Below are 24,411 nucleotides of genomic sequence, written 5' to 3'. Positions count from 1 at the left end.
TAATGCTATATGAGAGCTGATATGGACTCGCTGGGGTATCGTGTCTGGAAATAGACAGAAACATGGTGGGGTGCTTCTAGGTGGGTGGCGTTGCTTGTTGATGATGGATTCAGGAGAAGGTGAGGTTGGAGGGGGGTTGAACTTTTGACCCTCAGCAGGCAATTTTTTAAAAATCCAGCTCCCTCATGTTAGAGCTTCCCCTCAAAAAGCTCGGCTTAAACCTGAGAAAGAGCAAACTGGCCAAAAATATAAAACCGACTTTGCGGGGGAAGCAAGATCACCAACCCCATGCGCGTGGTGTGTGTGTGTGTGTGAGAGAGTTGTGTAAGTTTGTAGACTAAAAACAGACAGAGGGAGAAAGGCAGAAGGAGCTTTTTTACTATATGTGTGTGTTAGTTTCTGTCAGACAGAAGAGGGAATTGTGCGGATGCACATGCACCATCAGTGTGTATCTGCCTGTGCACCCTTGTGTAAAGCGGTGAGGTGGTGGCGGTGGGGTGAGGAGCGAACTGCAAAGATGGAGATGGAGACACAGATAGAGAGAGTGAAAAAAACCCCATAAATAATTGATGATAGACACCGCCTTGCATCTGCCGCCTGCTGCTGTTGAGTTACTTCAAAGTAGATATTGATGCAGGGTCTTGCTAAAACACAGGATAACCACCCATCCAGTCTGAACTCATTATAGCATTTAGAAAAAACACACAGTTGTACGTTGCAGTTTAAAAGAGCAAAAATGACCTTCTGTGAAATAGAATAGCCTCAGATCATATTTATTCCTTACTTTCTTTTTAAAGAAACCCTTTCCTTGTTATCATGAAAGTCAGGGAAAAAAGATCCAAGTGGGAATCTTAATTAATTGCATATAGTTAGCGTTAAATCGATGTGGAGTTTTTTCCCGGGCTTATATCTGCGCTAGTTGTGCATATTGGTGACAAGTGGGTTAGGCTGTTTGGAGAGTGTTAATACATGATTGACTTTAATGTGTTTAAGTTTTGCTCCCTCCTCCTTCCGCGGGCCTATTTTCTCTCAGTTTGCCTCATTAAATCTTTGTGGAAATTCTCCAGCTCTTGTGGAAGAGACTTTCCTTTGATTACGCTATAAACAAATGGAGGAGTTGGTTGACATCTCCCAAGACTGTGGCCCTCTTTTGTTTTGCTGCTACACTGTTGCTGCCCCCCCCCACCTCACTCCCCCGCTTTGACAGGACTCGAGTACTACTCCCCGAAGCTTTTATTCTTGCTCATTTTCTTTTCCTTCAACCAACTAGGAGCCCTCCTCCCTTCTTGCCTTTGTTAAAGACAGCCCCTCATCTACACTCCCCCCCCACGTCTATCTCTCCCCCCCTCTCTCTCTTTCTCACACCATCTCTCTCGCTTACTTATTATGTGCTCATCCGTTCCGCTGACTGAGGGCTGAGAGAGGCGTGCTCAGGAAGACACTGTTTGGAAAACCAGCGACATGTCGCTGCAGTTTCATCCACAAGAAAAAAAAGAAAAGAAAGGTGGACAGAAGTGTAAGGAGCTGCTTTTCCCGTGGCCAACACTCCTCCTCCCTCCCGTGTACTTCCCTCTCGCGCTGTCTGTCTGCTGACTTCTCTCATTGACTCTCTCCTGCGTGCCTCAGTTGGCTGACTGAGTGCACTGACACCGGGACCACTACCTGCTGCCTGGGGATTAAGCGCGCTATGAATACCCGGAGCCTAATTTGTTGTTTTGGCTGCCAGTGAATGTTGGATACGCACGCAGGAGAAGCTGGAGCCACAGCCTTCTGGCCAGGACTCTTGGAGCGCCTCTGGACTGAGATATCCCAGTGAAAAAGGGGACTGGATGCTTGGGCAAGCGTATAAAAGAGAGGCAGCAAACACAAGAATGAGAGACAATGCTGGACAAGTTATTTTTCTGAAAGGTAAAACAGCAGAAGCCAATTCAGCCTAATTCTTACAAGGGTCAGCGAGAGCCTTATCCTCTCATTATTTGGCTGGAATTTCTTTCACGGGCTTCTGACACAAAGAAATAATGCCCAGCAAATCCCCGCCTCGAGCGCCTCGCTTCATTCCCAACCACACGGAGGTTTTTTCTCCTTTTCTCTCTATGAGGTTTTTCATTCATAGCGTCGCTGGATTTTCTGTAGCTGCTTAGGAAGCAAACAGCTGTGGACTGACAGGTTGAGCAGGCGATCGCTCGCCTCTCTAACTTTTTCCCCTCCTCTCAGCCACTTCTTTTGACCTGCTTTTGGCCCCAGCTCTCCAGAAGGTTTAAAGGTGGGGGCAGCTGCTCTCCCCCCTCCATGCGACTCGATTGGAATAAAAGGGTATTGAACCAGCGAGGAGCGGCAGTCACGCAGGACAAGCGGGGGAGAGAAAACACAGACCATCTCCCTATGGTTGAGTGAGAGGCAGCCAGCTGCCTTCTAACCATCCTCCAAATCACACGGCGGAAGATGCAAGGTGCTCCGGTGATGATGTCAGATTTGGATGGGTTTGGTGTGCGGCGGACCGCACCGTAACCAGGCAAACAAGCTGTCCTGTGGATACAAAAAAAAGTTGTGTGCAGTTTGAAGCTGATCATCGCTGATAAGAGCACTTATGCTCCGATATTCCAGCATGCAACAGCCACAAGGAAACTTAATGAGATCTGCAGCCATCACCTCTTAGGGAAATACTTGTGATGATGTTTTCGGCAAGCGCCAGGCGTTGGCATTCGTTGTAAAGGCGTTTGACAAGAGAAGAAGAAGAAGAGGGGAGCACTCCTCCTTTGCTAATTATCAATCAGGGTCACAGCAAAGAAAAGATTCCTTCTGTGGATTTATCGTCTGTCTGCTCTGGAAGTTTTTCCCCTTTGGATATCTGACAATCCAAACGCACAGATTCCTGGTTTAGGTTGTACACCTCACAAGCGCACTAAACGCACATATTCAGCTACATTAATCACCACCCAATTAAATCCACACACGTTTGCTCTGTAAGTATAAAACACACGAGAACACACACAAGCATACTTCCACATTAGAATCCCATTAGTTTGTTTTTTGTTCCAGCGGCCACAGGAGAATGGAGGTCGTGTGGACGGGTGGGGGGCTGTAGGAGTCCCTTCAGCCTGTCCTCTTCCCCAAATGGATGTTATTACCTCTAAAAATGTGCTGCTTGGAAACCGCTGAAAGCTTCCTGCTGCAATTCTCTGACAGAAACAGTCACGGGGTCTCTGCCACGGTGCACAGCTGGAACCACAACTGAAACAGCCACCATCTATTTTTTTGTTGTTGTTGTTGTTGTTTTTTTTGTATTAAATTTCAGTTTATCTTCACCACCTGTCACCCCTAACCCACCGCCATCATTTTTTCCAACGGGTCTTTGGGCACCCCTCGCCGAGCTCCTCGTCCCGTCGTCTCCTCTACGCTGGAGGGGCGCGGGTCATTGGAGTGGAGCATGAGCGGGTGCCACTATCCCTCACCGCCGCCGCAAGAGCGGGACCGCAGGTACCAGCACAAAGTGTCGCTGGTGGTGCGCTACTTCATGATCCCCTGCAACATCTGTCTGATTCTGCTGGCCACATCGACGCTGGGCTTTGCCGTCCTCCTCTTCCTCAATAATTGTACGTTTGTTAATCTGAAGCACACAACTCAACTGTCTGCACTGTACTGCTTTCCACTGTAATGTACGGGTCACTGTTTGGCAGTAGACTTGTTGCCATAAGTGCTTTGCTACAGAATTGATCTCGGAAGGAATGATTTACTTATTTATTTTTATTATTATTTCACATAATACCTCATTTTTGCATTAAATGTCCTTGTCAGAGGAAATGCCCCCTTCAAAATCACCTTTAACTCTCATGACAGCCTTATCTGCGCTTGAAGTAGGGACATCAAGACAGCTAAAGTCACAGCCCCCCCCCCGCGCCGACCCCCTTTGCTTGATTCGGTATCTGCCGGCTTCTAAGACTGCTCCTATCTCCCCTCCAAAGCCTTGGCATTTACTTTGAACTGCGCAGTGAAGTATTAAATGGCGATTAAATGTCTTTGGTGGATTTTTTTTTTTTTAAAGTATCTTTTGGCCCAGAAAACTCTGACCGCCGTCATCTCCTCACAATGTAAAATTCTCTTCTTTTAATCCACTGAAATAAAAGCAGCTCATTAAAAGCCCAAAGCATACAATTTGTAGGGCTGATCTGATGCTCAGCTAAGCCCATGACAGATAGGGGCTGATTTTCAGATCCAATAGAAGCAGGCGCATGACCGAAATAGACGTTCACCTGCCACCTTTTTTTTTTTTTTTGCACCATCGGTAACACACGGGCAGGTTTTCCCCGCTTCAGTTTGTTAACGCAGCCTTATTCATTCTGCTCGCTCTCTCAGAGACTTGCACACTTCTATTTGCGAGTGCCCCGCCTGCGTAAATCGTGCTAAAGGTGAAATTTATTCAACTTTTCAAAGTGGGCCAATATTTATGCATGACTTGCTCCTCATAATCACCTGCAAATTATAATAAGTAAGCAAACGCGTTCAAGAAGTGCAACTGTAATAGTAATTTTAATACCGCCAAATGCGATTTAAAGTGCTATTTGAGAAACATTTTGAGGAGAAAGGCTTTTTTAATTCTCTCTGGCCTACGGTTGTGATTCCATCTGTTTCTGCTGGATTTCTCTTCTCTCTGTTATCAGGCTGGCAAATGTTCTCACATATACAAAGCAAAGACCTCGGTTGAGGATGCTTCTCCTGGCATTTGTCAAAGATTGTCTTCCTGTCATCTTTGCTGCTCGGTCCTCCTCCATCTCACGGGTGTCAGTTACCAGGATGGGGATGGCTCATTTCTAACCTCGTCGTGTTCCCAAATCAATTCAAGCCAGACAGATTCTATTAGATTTAATACAAACTCAGTTAAAGCAAGCCAATCTTCACCTCTCAGATGACCGAGTGAAAAGAAATGTGCACTGGAGAAATTGATGAGCTGAAAGAGTCTCTATTATGCTGCCGAGAGCCCTTGCCATGTGGCCACAAGGACAGCTGGATGGGATTGTGATAGTGCTGGTAGTAGCGATGTGTGTGTGTATGTGTGTGTGTGATTGGAGGAAGGGTGTGTAACCTCAGATTCGCAATTTCTGTTGTCGCCATATGGGGTGAAGCATGTTCGCACATACGCACACAGTTTGTAGCCCCTGCCCCTCCCAAATGCTTTTTTTTCCCCCTGCCAACGCGGACACACACTCACTTCATCATTCGGTATGACTATACATCAGCCAAAGCAAAGGGGAAGGTGACACACATGCAAAGATGTAGACACACACCTCTTCTGCACATGGCTAAATGTCACAGTCAGACACGTATTGATTTGCTGAAGATACAGGTTGAATGATGGCCGTGTTGTGACATTCACACAGGCACGGGAACTCACGCAGGCTTTGCGAGGTGCGAAGGGAGATGAAGATGGCTGATATGTTTATGGAGAGACCTTATCTTGTGCTTTCGCTATGGAAATGTGAAGAAATCGTTTAGCTTTCCCCCAGCATCTCAGCTGGCTTTGTGCTACACCTTCTCTGTCGTCTTCTCTTATTCTCCGTGTGCGGTAATGCGCTTTTATTGGCGTGCGTTTGTTTCTTCTCGTTTAGACGTGCATTCAAATGCAAGACAGGAAGCAGAGTCTGCGTCTGTGCACCTTTACAGCTCTTAGCACAACTTCTTCTTCTGTATCATCCTCGTGCCAATTTCTGCTCCCCCCGTTTCATGTGTTTTCTTGAAATCCCCTCAGATAGAAATCAGCTACTGTCATGACTGACTAGGAAACAGCTTCACCAGACACTTCATTATTCACCTCTAGCACCAACCTCGCTTCTCCTCTTCGCTCTCCTCATTTTTTTCTCTTGCTCGCTCGCTGGCACACACACACACACACACTTTCGCATTCTCCCCTGAAGCCCCGGCTGTTGACAAGCAATTTTAAGTGAGCCTAAATTTAAAACTCAGCTGTGTCTCGGGATGCCGACGTGGATCGCAGAAGTCCTGAGAAAAGGCTTCGGCGGATCGGTTGACATGGGCCCCGGAAAAATGTGTTAGCAGGGTAATTGATGTGATGTGTTTTATCTTCCTCATTATCCTTCACAGTGCAGAGGCATTGGAGACATGGCTGGGTGGTTGCACAGCCGTGTGTGTTGCTGTGTTTGTTCAGCACAGGCAGCTCTGACAACTCACTGGGGCTTTGCTTAGTGAGTCAGACAGTTGAGTTGACTGCTGGAGTGCAGATGGTGGTTCATTTGGGTTCTGCTTGGACCGCCAGTACTTGGCCAGTCTTTGACCAGTGTATCATAATGCTCTTCGAGGAAAACACTAAGTTTTTTAAGGCAAAGATCGCTACTAATGGTACTAATGGTGGTAATGACCTGTAGTGTTTCTGGTGCGCACACTTTACTCGGGCTCTCCGCTTAGCTAAATACATGTTTTGTTGACACATTCTGGTCATTTTTTACTTTTATCCTTTCATAAGTCTGAAAATAAGACGCCATTCGTGGTGAATTTACTAATGAACAATCTCCATCTATCATATTTTGGAAGTTGAGTTGCTGCAGACTAACTAGCTCCAGTCCTTCCTGTCTGGCCATCCACGATGTCTCTAGTTTAGTGGTTGTAGTGATGAAATCTGGGCACACACCACCTAGAACCTGCGGCAGGCGGAGAACAGAACAGCTGCTGTCCAAGACGGTGGATTTGAATGTGCTCCACAGGATGAGGGCCTCAATGAATAGGCAGCTGATTGTGCTACTTTACTTATTATTATTATATTTAATAATTGTTTTAAGAAAGAGCATGTCTGCTTCCTTCTGTATACGTGTGCACGCGTAGCTCAGGACTGATCCTGTGTTATTTTTAATTGACATAGTATAACTCTGCAGGACGTGTGTTTACTTCACTTGTACCATATGTGTGTGCTGCCTGTATACTTGATTGTCCTCCGTTCACCACTTAAATGATCAGATGTTTAATCAGTTAGTCAAGCCACAGAAAATTAATCTACCCCAGCATGAATAGGCCATTGTTTTGCAAGAAAACTTTTTTTCCCTGGTTATAGCCACTAAAATCAGGAAATTGGCTGTTTAACATTGGAAATTGCACATTTTGGGCTTGCAGACTGAACATCTCCTAAGGCTTTGGGAAATTGCTTTTTTCACTCCTTTTTTATTTTGGCTCCTAAACAAATTGATCATCTAATTGAAAAATAATCACGAGATTAAGCAACAATGTAATAACAATTGTTAGTTTTAGCCGTGTTTCAATTTTTAACAATAGCCCCTGTTTTTCCTGTCAAGTAATGTGGAACCAACCTCCATCAATCTTCATTATATATAAGGGTTTGTAATCAGTGCAAACGGCCTGGTCAAGTTTGCACTCATTTGCAAAGGATTCAGGTTACCTGAGGGTTTTTTTCCCCCTGTGAGTGATTTTCCACACTCAGTCATTTGACACCGCAGGTCTTGTTTTATGGTTCCCATGAAACGACGAGCCTTATGTCATGGTCTGCTGGGTTTTGACCAGGACAACGGTATGATGTCATTTGATGAATTAAGGGAAAACATTCTGATTTATTATGCATATAGCTGCATGAGGGCTGGTGGGGGTCCGAGGTACACTATGACATCAGTATTGTGTAATTTCACATCTTGTCTCATACTTTTGAATCTGAAACAATAACAGACGTCTGCCTTCTGAACTCTCATGTGCTCTAATATCAAAAGTCATGCAGCGGGGTTCAGATCAGATAGACCATAGATGTAATGAATGACAATGATGATAGCACTATCGCTGAAATGTACCTGTGTCGATTAGCTCAGCTGGATTCCTGTAGGACCCAGTCATTGCATTAGAATGTGTTAGATGAAAACGCCAAGCCCTGTCTCTTCTTTTTTTTGTAGCAACTCAATTTACTCCCTTTACTCCTGGGAAGTCGCTGAATCTCCCCAAAACTAAAAACCTATTTCTCTCTTTCTCTTTTATCTTTTTCAGACAACCCACTTCACTTCGCACCGACTGTTGATGGTAAGTCCTCAGTGGTTTCTCGCCGCTCGCCTTCATTGACCGCTGGGTTTCTGGGGGGTGCCTGGGAATAATGACCGCAGACAGCAGATCCCTGCCTTTGAAGCGGGCAGCCGTCTGTGCCGCTTTGCCAGTTTTGGCTGCCCCGCTTTTTGTCTCTGCACTGTTGGTATGGCAGGCACGTGGCCAGGCCTGCTCTGTGCTTTGATGTAAGGAGGATCTTTTGATGACTTGATTTGATCTGCTCTGCATGGCCACTTGGGCTGACGTTCAATACCTGTTACCAAAGCGCCATTCACATTTTTCTGATAAGGTCTAATAGGATGTACCCCTCTCTTTGCCGTGAGTAACGGAAGCTCTGCGCCGCACCATTTCCTCACCTTGTTATCCATATGTTCTCATCCAGCACATTTCTGGAATGAGTACAATATTTTTCAGTTGTTCCTAGTGCAGTAACATGAGCCATTAATTAAAAAAAGCAACAATTTAGTTCCAAAACAGTAGATCTCGGCACACTTTAATTGGAGAAAAACAGCTGGTTTTCGAGCTTCTATCATGAATATTTATCAGAGGCAGCACAGTGAGATAGTGTTTGATAGACTTTGATGTTTTTTGGGGGGGTTTGCTACACTGACAGATAGCCAGGGATGGACTCCTACTAGTTCTGAAGGTGTTGTATCATCCCGCTTGTGTGCAGGCTACAAAGCCGGAGGTTTTGAAGAGAGAAAACACGAAGAGAAAAGGTTTCTAATGATCCCAAGGCTGGCTCATGCCGGGGACAAAAGGCCACAGTATGGGTTTGCTGAATCTGTTTCTGATAATTGCTCAATCACTCGCCCCATAGGCCGGCTTGTTTGGAAAAGCAGTTTGTGAAAGATGTCAGCTTAAAAAAAAATGCGTCAAATAAGAGGCGGTTTGTGATGAATGTAATTGTGAACAGTCTATTGTAGGGACAATAGGGTGCTCACTGTCAGTCCAAAATGGTTTCAACAAATAATTGTGCTTGATTGAAGCATTTCTCAACTCTGCCTCACCTCAGCACCTGAGGAGTACATGCGCTGTGTAGTTTTCTTTTTTTTTATTCATCTTTTGTGCCTCATCACAAAACACTGGAGATTCAATTGCAGTCGGCACAGCTTACAGCAGCTATTTGTTTTTGTTTTAATGACAGACAAAATTGACTTGACAAATGATTATATCTTACAGAGAGGACTCTATTTGTCTGCTTTTCAAGCAAATATTGCCATAAAATTTGGCTCGCCGCTGGGAAAATGAGAAATAGTATGCAGGCACCGAAACAGCCCATTTCTGTCCTCCATTGAATTTTCCCGTACAAAAGAAATAACGCCCTCCTTATCGATCGGGCCACTCATTTCCCATGTATTAAAGTTTTTGCTGTCTGAAGGGCACAGTTTGTTTCTGCACTAGTCAACCGTTTAAAAGCTGCTGCTAGCCCTTAATTACATTTCCAATAGTTCTGTAGGCTTTCCATCAGCAGCCTATGCTGTTTTAATATGCCAAGCAAAACAAAAAGCAAAGTCTCCAATCAGCAGGGTAAGCCTGCCCTGTGGGACCCAGTTTCTCTGGGTCATTTAACGCTGAAGAGATTAGCGAGACAATTAGAGTTGGCCCAAATACAGCAGTAGGCCACTTTTTGGAGACGTATGGTTTTAGTAGCAGTGGAGGGGTGATTTAGAAGATGCTGCAAACCAGCAGAGGGCTAATATAGCTCTGCCATTAGTCAAATCAGCTCCAAAAGGAACAAAGCTTGTTCTACTGAACTTGTCCTCGATGCCAAGGACGCTCACTCCGCCGCTCTCTCCAGTACTTAATTACAGGAAATCACAGAAAAGATACCAAGGAGCCTGCATTTTTAAACAGCCTAGTTTGTCTCTGAAAAGCCGTTTATGAGACGACCTTATTAGCGAGAGGAGATTCTGCAGAAAGTAAAGGAATTTGTTCTGCAAATTAGAGCGAGAGAATCTTGGGAGCTTACTGGGGGGAAAAAAATGCGGGTTCGGCACAACATAAGCAAAGCTCTTACGTGATATTTATGGCGTGCGCCACCCGCAAATAGCTGATGAGTCCTCCCCAATGAATGGCCTATAATCACCAGTCAAAAAAAGTGACAAAAGTCACAAAGCAGCCTTTAATTAGGCTCTTTCTTTGAAAGCTCAACGCAGCAGTTGCTCGGCTCTGGCCATACTCATTATTGCCTGTCGTCTCCTGATAATAAGACAGTTGTTGCGTGTTTGGCCAAAGCTAAAAAGCTCATAGAATTTGCAGCTTGAGGGATTAATACTGGACTTTGGAAATTAGGGTTGAATGAGAGAAATTCTTGACGAATGAGGCTCTTGCCTCCCAGCTGTTAGCAACCACATGCAGAGAAAACAGAAAATGCTCATCCGCTTGTTAAGAACATACAAAGGAGACACTGGTAATAATACATGTAGTCTCTGTTAAGACTTATGAAGGGTTTTTTTTAAGTTATGCCACTTGAACAAAATAGACTGTGTGTCAGAATGAGTGTTTCTCTGGAGATGTACCCTTCGTTTCCTCCTATTACAAGCTTAGGTAGCTGAACAAGGACCAAACAAGATTCAAAATAGGCCAGACCATCACTATAAAGGAAGTGTAATGGGAGAGTCGAGCCGCAGACAGTTCAGAGGTCTCCTGTGACTGCAGCCGTGTTCAGCACCGCCTGCCTGGAAAGAGCCCATTCGCTGTGAATCTTCCATTTCACATTTGTCACTGACAGCTCTCTCCAGAGGATGCTCCTCACTGACAGTCAAAATAAACTCCTGGGCTGAAACGTGATTTGATCTAAGACGGTGGGACGCTTGTTAAAAAAAAGTGCCGGCGGGCTCACTTAGACTTTGTGAACACTACCCAGAACTGACACAACTGCTTTTCGGCTCTGCGAGAACAGTACAGTAACCAAGGGCTCCACACCCATTACCCCCTCAGACACACACACGACCCTCCTGTAATTTATTCTGGGAGCCTTTCCCTGTGTTCTTGACAGTAAGCCTGACTCAGAGAGAGGCAGAATTAATTATGACTCCTCGGCCTATCTTAATTAAATCTTTTCACATCACAGATTTTACACAACAGAGGCAAAGTATCTACCTCATCTTTTAGCCAGGGCGGGGCTGCCGGCTGAGAAAGTCTCACATCAAGATATCAAAGGTACACTGTAAAGTTGCCTCTCTAGGATTATAATTTAACAGAAGAGTTGTCATGTCCGGCTTTTAACAGGGCGCAGCTTGTTAGCTCGCTGTTGTTGAGGCTGCTGGGGAAAGCAAGCAGCCTTGACTTTATCTGCGGAAAGTTTGTTGCCCTTTAAAAGTACATAGACATCTCAAACTGCACAGCTGAACTCTGTAGCCTCGCTTCGGCCCACCCCGCTTCATGTCAGCAGGACTCAATAGATGCTTATGTGAGCAACAAGCAAGCAGAATATATTTTTTGATAAACGCAGGTGAAAGACATCAGAATTAGCCGAATATCCTAAAACCCCCGCATCTAACCATTCATCATTGACAGCCTTCCCACACAGACCCGCCTCGACTCACCTCGGCTTCCCAGTATCGATCGACCAAGATGGGCTACAAGCAGCCGTCCAAAGAGAGAAAAACAAAAATATTAGCCAGAGAGGCGAGAAATGAGTGGGCTGAAGCGGTAAAGCGCGGCACTATTTTCTTTTGATTTCCTATGACACAGAGTAATTGTTGACACAGTTAGTGATGCTGGCATTCTTTGATATGTCCCCCAGCTGTTGGAGCAAACCTCACCGATTGTTGATGCAGGTTAGTCAGGGACCTTGGACCTTGTGAGGATCAGTAGTTCTTTGATGTGGATGTACATCACACTGAGCTATCTTTGGCTGTGATCTGAAAGCTTGTCAGCAAGCATCCCTGAAAGTCATGTCTGATTTAGAGGTTTCGATCTCTGATGGCTGCTCTGATTGTTGGAAAATAAATAGTAAAGGAAAGGATTAAATACAAAAGTATTCATGCCATATGTTCATCCAGTGTTTTCTTTTTTCTTTTTTTAAATGCACTCTTTGGCGCATGTAGCAATACAACTTAACACAGTTGTGGCAGCTTTCTTTGTTTTGCTCCAGAAGTCACGCGTTTAAAATTCATCCAAACTATGCAGGCTTGAATTTGCTTGTTATTTTCCCCATTCTTTACGATGAAGTAGGAGATTTAAAAATCAGGCAGTAAAAGAGCAAACAAAACACATTTCCATTCTTCTCAGTCTCCAAAATGAAATCGAAGGAGTGACATTAGCAGGATAAACAAAACCTCATTGACTGTAAGAATCCATTGCAGCTAATTAATAGTTTCAAGCAGCTTATCGAAGCCCTTATCACTCAGCGTGGCAGTGCAGAGGGATGCTGAAAGCCCACCCTTCCCCAGCTCCGTGTCATATTTTGAAAGTAATTAGCATGCAGAATTGGCTAATGTCACTTTAAATGAGCTCTCCGTGTTGGTCGCATGTTGACGGCGAACGTGGCTATTCAGCGGCAGTGAAAGGCCGCGCTGCTCGCTCGGTCTCATTAACACAGCAGCAAGTTATTTTAAATCGGGACGCAGTCAATGCTCCACTTTAAGCTGTGATGGGCAGGCGCTAATTTAATTGTTGGGTGGCAGTGTCAGAAAATAACCACATTGGTAAGTGTAACCAATGCGACGAATTTCATTGTCAGGTTGTTAATTAGAGGAAAATAAGTGGCCCGGCACGTCGATGTGTTCTAGAGCAATATTGCACAGTGATATCCTGCTATTAGCGGAGTCCTGCATCGCAATCAGCGTTTCCCTTATTAAGAAGTGCAAGTTAAAGGAGGCTTTTTGCTCAGCAGCTGACAATATCTGCACCGTTTGCACAGATACTGTATGTCTTAGTTTCCTGCAGAAGCTGTGTTTGCTGTGAGAGCCAGACATCTGCAGTTCACTGCTCGCTTTCTCTCTCTCTCTTGTTCTGTCAGACACACACACACACGCACACACACAAACACACACACACACACACTCTTACTCTCTCCTGAACATTTCACCCTGTGCTTCTTGTTTTTCTTCACTCAGCCAGAAACATTGTTTACAGATTGCAGTTGAACTTCAGGATGTGTGCATGAACACACATGCACTCCATACACACACACACACACACACACACACACATTACAGAACCCCTAAGATCTGATTTTACACTTTGTATCAGCTTTTATCTGAGTGTCTGTGTATGTGCCATGGGAATGCCAGCGTGTGTGCGCTCTTCCTGTGTCTTGAGTTTGCATTTTGAGTTTGTTGTGCGTCTGTTCCTTGGGGGCTCGTACACAGGGAGGGCTGGAAACTATCCATTGTGAACATCCCACCCTCCGTGTGACCCTGAAACACAAACGCGTGATGACAAACACTAGCTCACACCTACACATGGTTTTAAAATGTGGTGAACTGAACAACAATCTCATATTGTAAGTAAAAGTGTTGGTAGTTTGTTTACCTTCTGTGTAAGTAGATTTATTGAAAGGTCACACAAACAGCGGGTTGCTCTTTGCCTACATTTGTTGTCATCACTGCTTTTCATTTGACGTCCTGGCCTGGAACCCTTGACATCAACCAGATTGCGTGTGTGTTAGTGTGTGTGTGTTGAATGCATGTGTTCTGCTCTACTGGATACAATTACAACACATTGACGCATGAGCCAGCAACATGTCACTGACACCATTTTACGCACTGCAATTTTTTTTCACAGTACACAGCCAAACACGCACACAGAAGTGAAGTGGGAATTCCATCTAGGTGTGTGTGTGTGTGTGTGTGTGTGTGTGTGTGTGTGTGTGTGTGTGTGTGTGTGTGTGTGTGTGTGTGTTGGAGGCTCTGTACAGCATGTTGATCGCTGCCCTCTCAGTGAGCTTTAATAAGATTTATGATAGCAGGGAGTGCGACAGAGGGAAGAAGATATTGAGACAGAGAGAGAAACAAAGAGAAAAAGACTAAATCACTTGAATCATTTTAATGCTACTGTTCAGTTCTTTCTCATTGTGTGGAGAAAATCATGGGTACACACACACACACACACACACACACACACACACAAATGCTGTGGCAGGGGAGTAAATGAAGGCGACATATTATACTGCATGTTATATTCTGACATTGCAGCCAGAGGCAGGGCAGTGGGTAAAAATAGAAGAGAATAAAACATTTCAGTGTTTACCCTCTTGTTAAAGTTTAAAATAGCATTTATATGCATTTATAGAGGATTTATGCATCTCATATGTATTTATACATGTATGCTTTGGGAATGCTGAATTGGGATGGCTGGATTTGCCCTTCGCTGGTCGCATAGAGCCTACAACATCTTGTACGAGGCAAGAATAATAACCAAGCTGACTTTTGAGGGGTATTTACATTTGTATGGTTGCATGAGTCAGACATAAAAGTCTTTGCATACAACTTTCATTTACTGGACGTTATTTTGCACGTGAGCCACGTTTTTGAATGAAAAACATTTTTCCCTAATGAACTGCCTACTCAGAACTTTGCAGCATTGCTCAGGGCTGAACACAAAGCTCCACGTAAATGACATTGATGGATGATACCGCATATTAAATGCATAATATAAATTAAATTTGTTGCATCGATATCTTCAGATAGCATTGTGATGGATTTCAGATTTAATGGTATGTCTCTTGCACAAAAAACAGCCAATTGTAGATGATTCTACAACTTGAAAGTTGAAAAATCAACGATATTAGCAACCATGCTTTCACATTTTTAGATATCAAATAGCTTCTGTGCTTTATAGGCAGCAAGTCACAATGAATCTAGTGAGGAATTTTACTGCCATGCTTGGAGTTTCATACGATCAACAGAGTCATAAATTGCAGACCTGAGCATGAAGATTAAATACACAGGTATGGAAACGTGGAAAAGTGTCTATATATATGTTGGGTCAGCTCATGTTAGAGGCAAATTCATTTCCTCCAGACTTTGTTTGTATTTTTGAAAAAATATTTTCTATACATTAAAAGAATTACATTACCTCACCCTGTTTCTTAGCCATACACCTATGTGTCAGCACAGAGAAGCACAAATAAAGTGTGCTTTGTGTTCTGACAACTTCACATTCGCCCACTGGTGCATTTCCATAACCAGAGAGAGAAAGAAAGAAAAAAGAAATAGAACAAAGAATTGTGGATAATTTGAACACTTTAGCTGTTGTGTTTAGTTTTCGAACGAAAGAAAGATTGAAGTTATCTGTGTTTGCTGATTATAGTGAATGAGCATGTAAGCCTCGGAATGTGTAATTTGTTTATTTGAATAGGTTTTATGTTGGGCGAACAGTCATATTTCTGCACTCACGCGCTGTGACGAGCACGGAAAAACAGAAAGTTCTTTGAAAAATGTCAGAGGTTTACAATAATAACCAACAGGCGTGCTGGTGTGTGTCTGTATGTCTGCACTCATTCAGTTTTGCTTGTTTATCCACTAGAGTTTCATGCACCCTAGTGCTCTCTGTAACTCCATAATTAGGGGTTGTTGTCACTAAAGGCAAACACTGTCTGTGTATGTGTGTTTGCGACCGTGTGTGCTGTGTGTGCTATTTGAGCTTGAGGACATTGCTTCATTTGCAGTAAATGGATGGTTGCCCCGACTCCATTTAAGGTCAGAATTAAGTGTTGTGCAGAAGAAGAAAAAAAGAAGATCTTAAACATATATTGAGACTCAAAAAACTTTTTCCCTATTAAAATGTGAAGCGGGTGGTAAGCTAGTGGTTTTTAAAGAGGGGATTTAACTAATTTTTCTCATTGGCTGATAGTTGTACTCTAAGACTGTATACAGAAATGGACACAGACTCACAAGTGACCATATTTGGATGAGAGGGTGCAGTTATTAGCTGGTGCTAGCAAGTTTAGTCACACAGATTAATGTCAGATTAAACATCATTAATCATCACGCAGATTGAGACAAGGCTGCTGTAAATATGAGAGCAGTTTTTGGTATAGTGCTACATACTGTTTTGCAACCATTTTAATGCTAATGACTGATAGCAACTTCTAGCTACCACTGGTCAATCGGTGGTGGAATACACACTTTTACCTTGCTGCGGGCATGGGGTCACTGAATGGTTTCTAGGCCTGCATGAATAAGGCTTTAGCAATCAATTTAACAGTGACTTGCAGAACCTTCCAGCAACCATTTGCCAACTAGTCAGAGAACGCATATCTTTTTCCTTCGGGCCCGGTGCTTGCCTTATCTTAATGTGTGTAGGTTTAAGGCATGAAGCAAAGTAAACAGGTGAGCACATTAAAAAATGAACCTTCTATACCATTGTCCTCAAGGAGAAAATCATTTATGGAAAGTCAAATAGCTTTTTTTAAGTCTGTCTGTCTGTGACTTCAAGAGTATATTGCAGTTCATAGCATTTAAAGAAATACTGAAAGGGTTTATTACTCGTGCGCACAGGATTCAGCATTATTGTAGCATTATTATTATTGCAGATGTGATTCTCATCCTAGCACCACATCTTTTTGGCAGTCCAACAATAAATCTCTGGAGTTCTTTAAATATTTTTAAAAAAGGTAAAAGTCAATATTCCATGAAATGCATTTTTATGTGAATTTGTCGCACCTGCAGTATGAAAAATTGTGTGTCCATCGCTCCAGTAGCAATACAGTTGTTTTTAATTTTGTTGACAAACGACACAACTGCAAGCACAGGCGCGAGCGCACCTCAAAGTGAAAGTGTGTTATATGTTTGCGTCTTGCTTGATATATGGTTCAGCGCGTCGTGTCTCCAATAACAGCAGAACATTCAGTTTCATGAGACGTGCGCACACATGCAGTCAACATGTGGAAATTCATTGTGAGTGAGCTCACGTCTCGCACAGGCACGCATACACTCCTGTAGGAAACAAGGCATCTAGTGTGAGTCCCTCCACATGTGATATGTATTAGCAGTGACATTTCCCACTGGTGTCGGACAGCTCCTATCTCCCACAGCTGTCTCCTACCACACTGCACACTGCAAAAACTTCTTCTACAGTAACAAATAAGTTATCTCAGAGTGTTCAAATCAAAAGTACAACACTGCAAATTGGAGCTTAATATTAGTAGCAGTAATTTCCTAAATCAAGTATCGGATTGATCCACCTCCGCTTCATTAAGATGCCGTAGCTCGATTCAAGGACACAATCATAAGTGGCGGTGTTTTAGATTCCTGTTTTTTAGGTACTGTCTGACAGGTTAAATCAGTGTTTAATCAGCTGCAGTACCGTGCAGCTCTATTCGTTATCATTTCCTCTCTTTATGCTGCTCCCTGGAAAAGAAACACACACACACACATACACAGCCAGAGACTAAACTACAGTCTCAAGCCTCAGACACAGCCCTTCCTTCCATATACTGTATACACGCATACGGAACAGTACCAAAGTACCCCGAGCATCAACCCCCAACTCCCACCCTCCCACCGTGGCTACAGCATTCCACTGCATTTTTGTCTACAGCAAATGTTGCACAATACATATGCATGTGTACGGGCTCCTGAGAGTGAAAAAAGTGTGTGTCTAATTCAGTCCATTAGTCGTGGATGCTACTCATGCATGGTACTTAGATGGAGGAAATTGGAGGCATGCAGATGCACCAGTGCTGCTGTGGGAGAGCTGATTTAGTTTAACAGTGGCTCACAGGCCGTCTGGAAGTATGTAAAGGAGGACGAAGGAAGGAAGTGCTAGCGCTTACATTGACAGCAGCTTGGAAAACAGCAGTTCTTAATGTAGGGATCAGGATTAAATGAATATTTGTATATTTCTTATTACTTATTACTATTCCAGAGATCAGTTGTTTGTTTGGTTGTTTCACACTGCTGTATGTAAACTCTGGGCACAAGGAGACCTGAATTTGCATTAGTTAAGGGTTCACGAGCAATAACTGTTGAGAGCCACATTGGTAACAGATCTAAAAATCAATGAGCACACCACTGAAAAGAAACAACAATAAACAGTAAGAGTCAAGTGAATAGGGTGGGAGAAAACAATAGGAAAGGAAGGAAGTAGGAAGGATGGGGGAAATGGCAAAAGAAAATACAGATAAGGAGAAGGAGAGTGAAAGCAGAAAAATAGGTAAACGGGCAGGTAAGAAATTGGGAGAGCGAGGGCATGGCAGGGGAGCAACTTAAATACAAGCACTCCCACCGTCCTGCATACTGTGAATATTAAGTTAAAATCATTCAGAATTGACATGAACTGAAGTTCTTCCTCGATTTATCTTCCTTTACCTCCTTCCCCCCCCCTCTCCCTGCTTCCTCTGAAATCCCTTCCCCTTTGCCCTGGGGGGGGGGGGACTTAGCACCTTCAGTGTGCGTATGAGAGTAAACGTGAGTGTGCGAGTGTTTGTAAGACGCAGATAGAGAAATTTAATTAAAACAGGTTTTCCAGTCGGTGCTTCTTATAGGCTGCACTTTCTCCTGCACTCTTTTGAGGAGGTCCCACACTGCAGTGCTCAGTCAGTAGATCAGCTGTTCTGTGTCTTTTCAAAGGCCAACATCAGCCATTGACTTTCAATAAAGCGTGGATAGCAATCAAAAATCAAGCTAACGATTGCATGGCTGCGTTACACCGCGCTGAATGGATGGCCATTGGAGTATGTCCTGAGTTGTGTTTAAGCACAGCATGTGGTCACGGCATTTATGTCTACAAAGGGGTGGAGTTTAATTCAGACTCAGAGCCATGTAACGCGCATCAATCCCCTGAGAGGCAGTATATTTCCTTTTGTTCAAAATGAGACTTTTATGTGCAAGCAGGAGAAGCAAAGGGGGGGGAAAAAAAGAATGTGCAATTACTTCAGCACCATGCTGGGTTCATCTGATGCCACGTTACGATTCAATCACTTCCCCAGCCCCCACCAACCAGTTCCATTATAGCTGAGAGGAACAGGGATTGGGTTTGGTGATGATATGAAGCTCCCTATTTTTGTCTTTCAATCAGATAACAGTCCTTTGGGGTTTTTTTCTTCTTCTCCTTGAGTAGCCTGTCTGAAGAGAATCTGAATGGCAGCCAGGTTCAGGAGTCCTGAAAGATGGCCGCACAGGTCAGGAGCTCCTGCACTGAGGCAGACCAGAGATGGGGCCGGATGGCAGCCAACAAACACACACACACTCATGGACACACACCTTCTGTTCCTGGGGCAGTTTTAGATTGGTCACAGTAGTCCTCCTGCAAAAGATGAGATATGGTAATGGAGGAAGCAGCTAGCTTCAGGGACTGAAAACATACACACACACATTGTCATTAATGTGCATCAACACACCCTCTAGCCAGCGCAGGTAAACAAACAGGGTGTTTGTCAAAGGATGTGCCATAAAGCCAACTTAAGTATGAGACGATAACTATGCTTTCCCTGCTGCTCATGACCAAATACAATTGAATGCAAACCAAACCAGATTATAATTGACTTTTTTGCTGTATACACTAGCACATATGGAGTAAACAATGATACACGGTGAATTATGATCCAATCCAGGGCTGTTCAGTGGAAGGTTGGGGGTACTGTTGATGTCTTTGGAGGCTTTTCACAGAGTCCCCGTGAAGTTGAATTTTGCAAACAGCCATGCATATTTAACTCCCCTAGATGCAGCTTTGAGAAACTTTTTAAATTTTTAAAAGTCACAATCTGCAACATTTTCATATAAATTCATGCCTGTTTCGCAGCTCCTGTCTGCACACCATTGATTTTATGTACTGAATTATTGAGTGTATATCTAATCGTAGAAAGTTTTTCATTTGATGTTCTGAACTCTGCGGAAAAAGCTGCTGTCATGCAGGAAATGATGTGTTTTACATAAACAATTCATATGAACACAATACTAGTCCTTGTCAGAAAAAGTGTGTTTAGTCATACATTGATTCATTAACAGTAAATAAAGGAAAATTATGTCCATTTAGTGTTTGGTTGTTGTTAATAATGCTAATATATAAATAAATAAATTACCAAAACACTGATTTCAAACACGCTAAAATTCCCCATACAGCTCAAGGGAAACTGCAGGGTTGAGTTTGTGTTATGAGCAGTTCCTTCGATAGGGCAAACAGTACATGCACTCTGCGAAAATAAAAGTCTTCATTAGCACGCTGCTACCGGTAATCATCAGATTAGATGCTTAAAAAAATAGTGGAATTGGAAAAATGCGAGCTATTCGTTCCCTTGCTATGAAGGTTTTGAGAAAATCATACTTTCTTAAATCCTGTCTTCTTCATGATCTTACCCATTTCTGTCACAGAACACATTATGCTAATGGACAGAGGCAAGCCCTGCTCTGTCAAAGAGCTGCTGCTTTTAGAGGGAGTGTTCAGGTTCATCAAGTTTTAATGAGCCAGGAGAGAAATCAGCAGAGACATCTCACACTTCACTTTACCCCAGCACTCTTCTGAAGTCTGTGCAGCACACAGGTACAGCAGAGCTGTCAGTTTTTCGCAGTTCTCTCTTATTTAGGAAAAGGCTTTTAATCTAGATTAAACAGCTAATATTGCACATAATGAAAAACAGGATTATCACGGTAATACCTTTCGCTTTTCCCAAGAAAAGGAGGCTCGGCAGATGGGATGTAAAAATCCCAACCAAAGCTTGTGCTTCCATCTCTCTAGTCTTTAGTTTGAATGGTGTTTTTACTGTTGGTCCTCAGGGGGGGGATGTGTATTTTTAAGAAAGATATGCAGCAGTCTTTCAAATATAGTCATATATTTTTATCTAAATATTTTCAGTGCCTTTTTTGTTGCTTCTACTTGGAAAACCATTATTTTGGGCATTTTGAGTGAGCCAAATTCAACAGATGGAGCTTGGTTGGGATCAGGCAAAGACATCAAAAACATTTCAGATCAGATAGGATAACGGCAGCAGAAAAGACGCTGTTGATAAGACCACAGCAAACACAGACGGAAGATAAACCTGATTTCTTTATCTTTTCTGTTGACTTGTTTTCTTCCTTACTTGGAAATCCAAGATGAGTGCTTCACTTTGAAATGTCATTTCACAGCACAGCTCAAATGCATTTACCGCCATGATGCATATCATCACATATTTGACCATGACATTTTGTCAAGCAGACCTCCTTTACGGCATGTTTCTTTTACATACTGATGCCAAGATTACAGTTTTTGTTTCCCACATTAGTCTCTGATAGCAAGAGTTATTCTAATGGAAGGCTTTGCGCACCACTGTGTGAGCAGATCTCTCTTTAATCAGTCCGGCTTGCTAAATTTCACATATGGAGGTAACATATGTAACACAGACTTCAGCACGAAGCTGTGCCCTGATGCTTCTGTGCGCTTCCATCCTGTTATGCTAAGAAAGAGACACCAGAGTTCATACTATATTTGCAGCAGCAGCAGCAGCAGCGTAGCACACTCCAGCTATTTAACAAGGCTTTACTCACTCTGAATGTAAACATATGTAGGGCCAGGTGGGAAAAAGAAGCCATAACTCAGGTTGTGCCATCTCACTGAGCTGTGCCTCACTTGGAAACTCTGTCTTATGGAGATATATTACACTCTTTAAAGCAGTTGCACTGTGGACGCATACAATATGAACTGCACTGGGGTAATATGACCAGAGGCTGTATCAGTGAGCAGAATCAAAAGTAAAGATCACAATTTCTCTGCTCCTTGCCTTGAGGTGTACACGCACACAAACTGAACCACACACACCATCTGCATTCACAGTTTGAGCTTCTGCTGTGTGGTAGAAGGTGCAGTGACACACAAGAGAAAAATACACTTCATATTGTATTCCACACAGATATGCAACTTTAAACCTTTGAGGAAAGATAAGGCACTAATTGGAACTCTCTGTAATGTAACTACAACTTTACTCTTTTTAATACAGAATCATTCATTTAGCGCGATTGAGCATCTCATTTACACTACTGGATGTCTTGTATTTATAAAAACTCAGTGTAATCGTGTGACGACATAAGAAACGCCCGTAATCACCATCCAACACCAGACATCAATAAAAATATTGAAGCAGCAGCAGCTTTTCTAGTGCTCAGTAAGAAAAACTCTGGGAGGCCATGCAGTAGGTATGCATAGTGTTGAAACAGCACCTGAAAGAAATCAAAGCCTCCTGCAAAACAGGCAAAAACTAGTCAGCATTTTAGAAATTGAAGTACGTGCTCACAAATACCCTCTTAGGCTTTTCATCATTTCCCTGCTTTACTTCATTTTGTTTTGGGAGAATTCTTGAAATATCACAATTGTGTATGGTGGGATAAGGACTCAAGGAGAGTCAAGGATTATGCAAGATTGCTCCTGCATTGCATAAGCTAATATACTGTAGAGTCTCATTGGCTTTATGGTGGGGCCATATGCTCCTGCCTAAGGGCCCAACGGGGGATCACCATGAGCAGGATGTATTCTGTTATTAAGATACCAGGTGCAACATTGTAGACTCGTCACTCTCACCTCCATGGAATAAAGGATTAATATATGGTGTGTGTCTCAGGTGTGAATCAGACTTACGCTCCCAACTCCGAAAATGTAAATATGGAAAGGTTGATCAAACTATTGTATCAGTCTGTCAGATGCCGAAGTCTGGGTGTAGACAGTAGGAGTTCTGGTTGAACGGGGAATTGGTGTAAAGATTAATAATGAGAGAGTGTCAAAAGAGTGACGGGAGAAAAATGAGGATGGGATTGATGAGTGTATAGATGGATCGTGTGTGCGTATGCGTGTCGGGGCCGGTACTACCTGTTCTACCTTAGGAGATAATAACTCAATCCGACGAGCTTGCAGAGACATTGCTCAGTAGGATCGCTTGTCTAGGCTGGAATATTCAAAAGGTCCTTTTAAGGATGAACATTTTGAAACTCTCCAAGTCATTATCTCCATATTTCAACTTGGTACGTTGAGGTGAATTTATTTGCTCGTGTCATCGATTGAAGTTTCATTAAGCCTTAAATTTTTCAAAGTGTTTTACAGCAGACTTGCCTTTGATGCAGCCATAAAATGCCACTGGTGCTTACGTTCACGTCAGTCACATTACTTACATGAGACCTTATAGAGAGGTCGGCAGCCAGTTCCGAAAAGTTGGGGAGCTCACGATTGATGAAGGAAAAAAAACAGCGGTCTTACTACTTGTCGTGATGCAGCTCAGCTGGGTCTTTAATTCAAAGTTCATGCCCCCAGTTTGCAGACGATCAGTTAAAAATTGCTCTCAAGTTAAACATTGTTAACATCGTTATTATCATTAATAACCCTGATGATGACATCATTAGGGTTATTTTCTCAGACTTGTCAGAGCTCCTGCAGAGGTTCAGTAGACTTTCTGCAGTTTTTTTCACACGCTGAATAGCGTCCCCTGACTAATATATCAACTTGACACCTGAAAACAGTGGTGTGCCCCTTTAAGGCCACAGACACTTTGTGGTGAAATACAATCTTTTTCTTCCTTTTATTGTGCCAGTGTGACAGCACTGGTACATAAATGTTCTCATTTATTATTTTATTTTTCATACTGAGAGAGTCATTTAAAATTAAAACCAAATCCTATCCACTCTACATTCCCACCGAGCGGTGTGTGAAATAATAAAAAAGACAGAAATTACGTTGTCAATTACTTCTAATTTCATTTGCCTTTATGGGAGCTTTCCAGCTGAAAATTGTTTGATTTTGCCCTCTGCTGTTCCACAGTGATATCTTGATTTGCAAAACATAAAATGTGCACTGAATAATGAGGTAAAATTTGGTCAAATCAAAGCGTGACCTCTTAAACTGTTAATATATATAAAATATATTTGCCATGGCCAACACAAGTCTCAGTTCTCTCCTGCCATTGATTGCTGCTAAAGTGCGGAAAGGTTGGAGATGTGTACCTCGCCACCTCGAAAGTTATTAAATAACATTCGGTAGCGGGGCAGATGGATATTAAAAAATATATATCAGAGCCGGAGAACTGTGCGAGATGTGTTTGTCTTTCTATTGAAGATGCTGTGTGTCTTTGTGTTTACTGGTGAAGTTGGTATGAATCGTATTTGACAGGGCAGCAGTGTGAATGGCTTTTATATTGAAGCCATCTGTTTTGTACTCTTGTAAATGATTTTTTAACTGAGACATCAGATCAAACTTGCTTGACCAATCAGCGCTCTTTATTTAAACCCTCCCCCTGTACACACACACGCAGAGTGTGGGGTTAAAGGTCAGACTTCTACCTTAATGTCTCCTCCCATTATTTCCAGTCCAATTTCCAGGATGTAAACGGTCTAACCTCTCCCACCCTCATGCACTATTCATAATAACCTTTCCACTGCCTGTTCTTTCACCACACACACACTACTATTTATGTGTATGTGTGTGTGCATATATATATATATATATAACACTATATAG

The 24,411-nt window shown here is 43.0% G+C and overlaps 1 protein-coding gene across 8 annotated transcripts in view; it reads left to right on the top strand.

Annotated features, from left to right (window-relative positions):
• Window positions 1–24,411, top strand: part of agrn (agrin) — a 261,810-nt gene that overhangs the window by 93,945 nt on the left and 143,454 nt on the right. For 6 of the 8 annotated variants that reach the window (XM_042228156.1, XM_042228161.1, XM_042228155.1 and 3 more), the window contains one exon: window positions 7,990–8,022. In XM_042228156.1, the coding sequence (XP_042084090.1) occupies window positions 7,990–8,022 (33 nt within the window). Of the gene's footprint in view, window positions 1–1,374; window positions 3,594–7,989; window positions 8,023–24,411 lie in introns of those variants that run through there. The other 2 variants (XM_042228160.1, XM_042228159.1) reach the window with 2 other exon arrangements.

This window comes from Haplochromis burtoni, unplaced genomic scaffold (genome assembly GCF_018398535.1).
Source record: "Haplochromis burtoni strain Fernald_Lab_line unplaced genomic scaffold, NCSU_Asbu1 Contig_307, whole genome shotgun sequence".
Classification (NCBI taxonomy): Eukaryota; Metazoa; Chordata; class Actinopteri; order Cichliformes; family Cichlidae; genus Haplochromis; species Haplochromis burtoni.
This window is presented reverse-complemented; position numbering and strand designations above follow the sequence as displayed.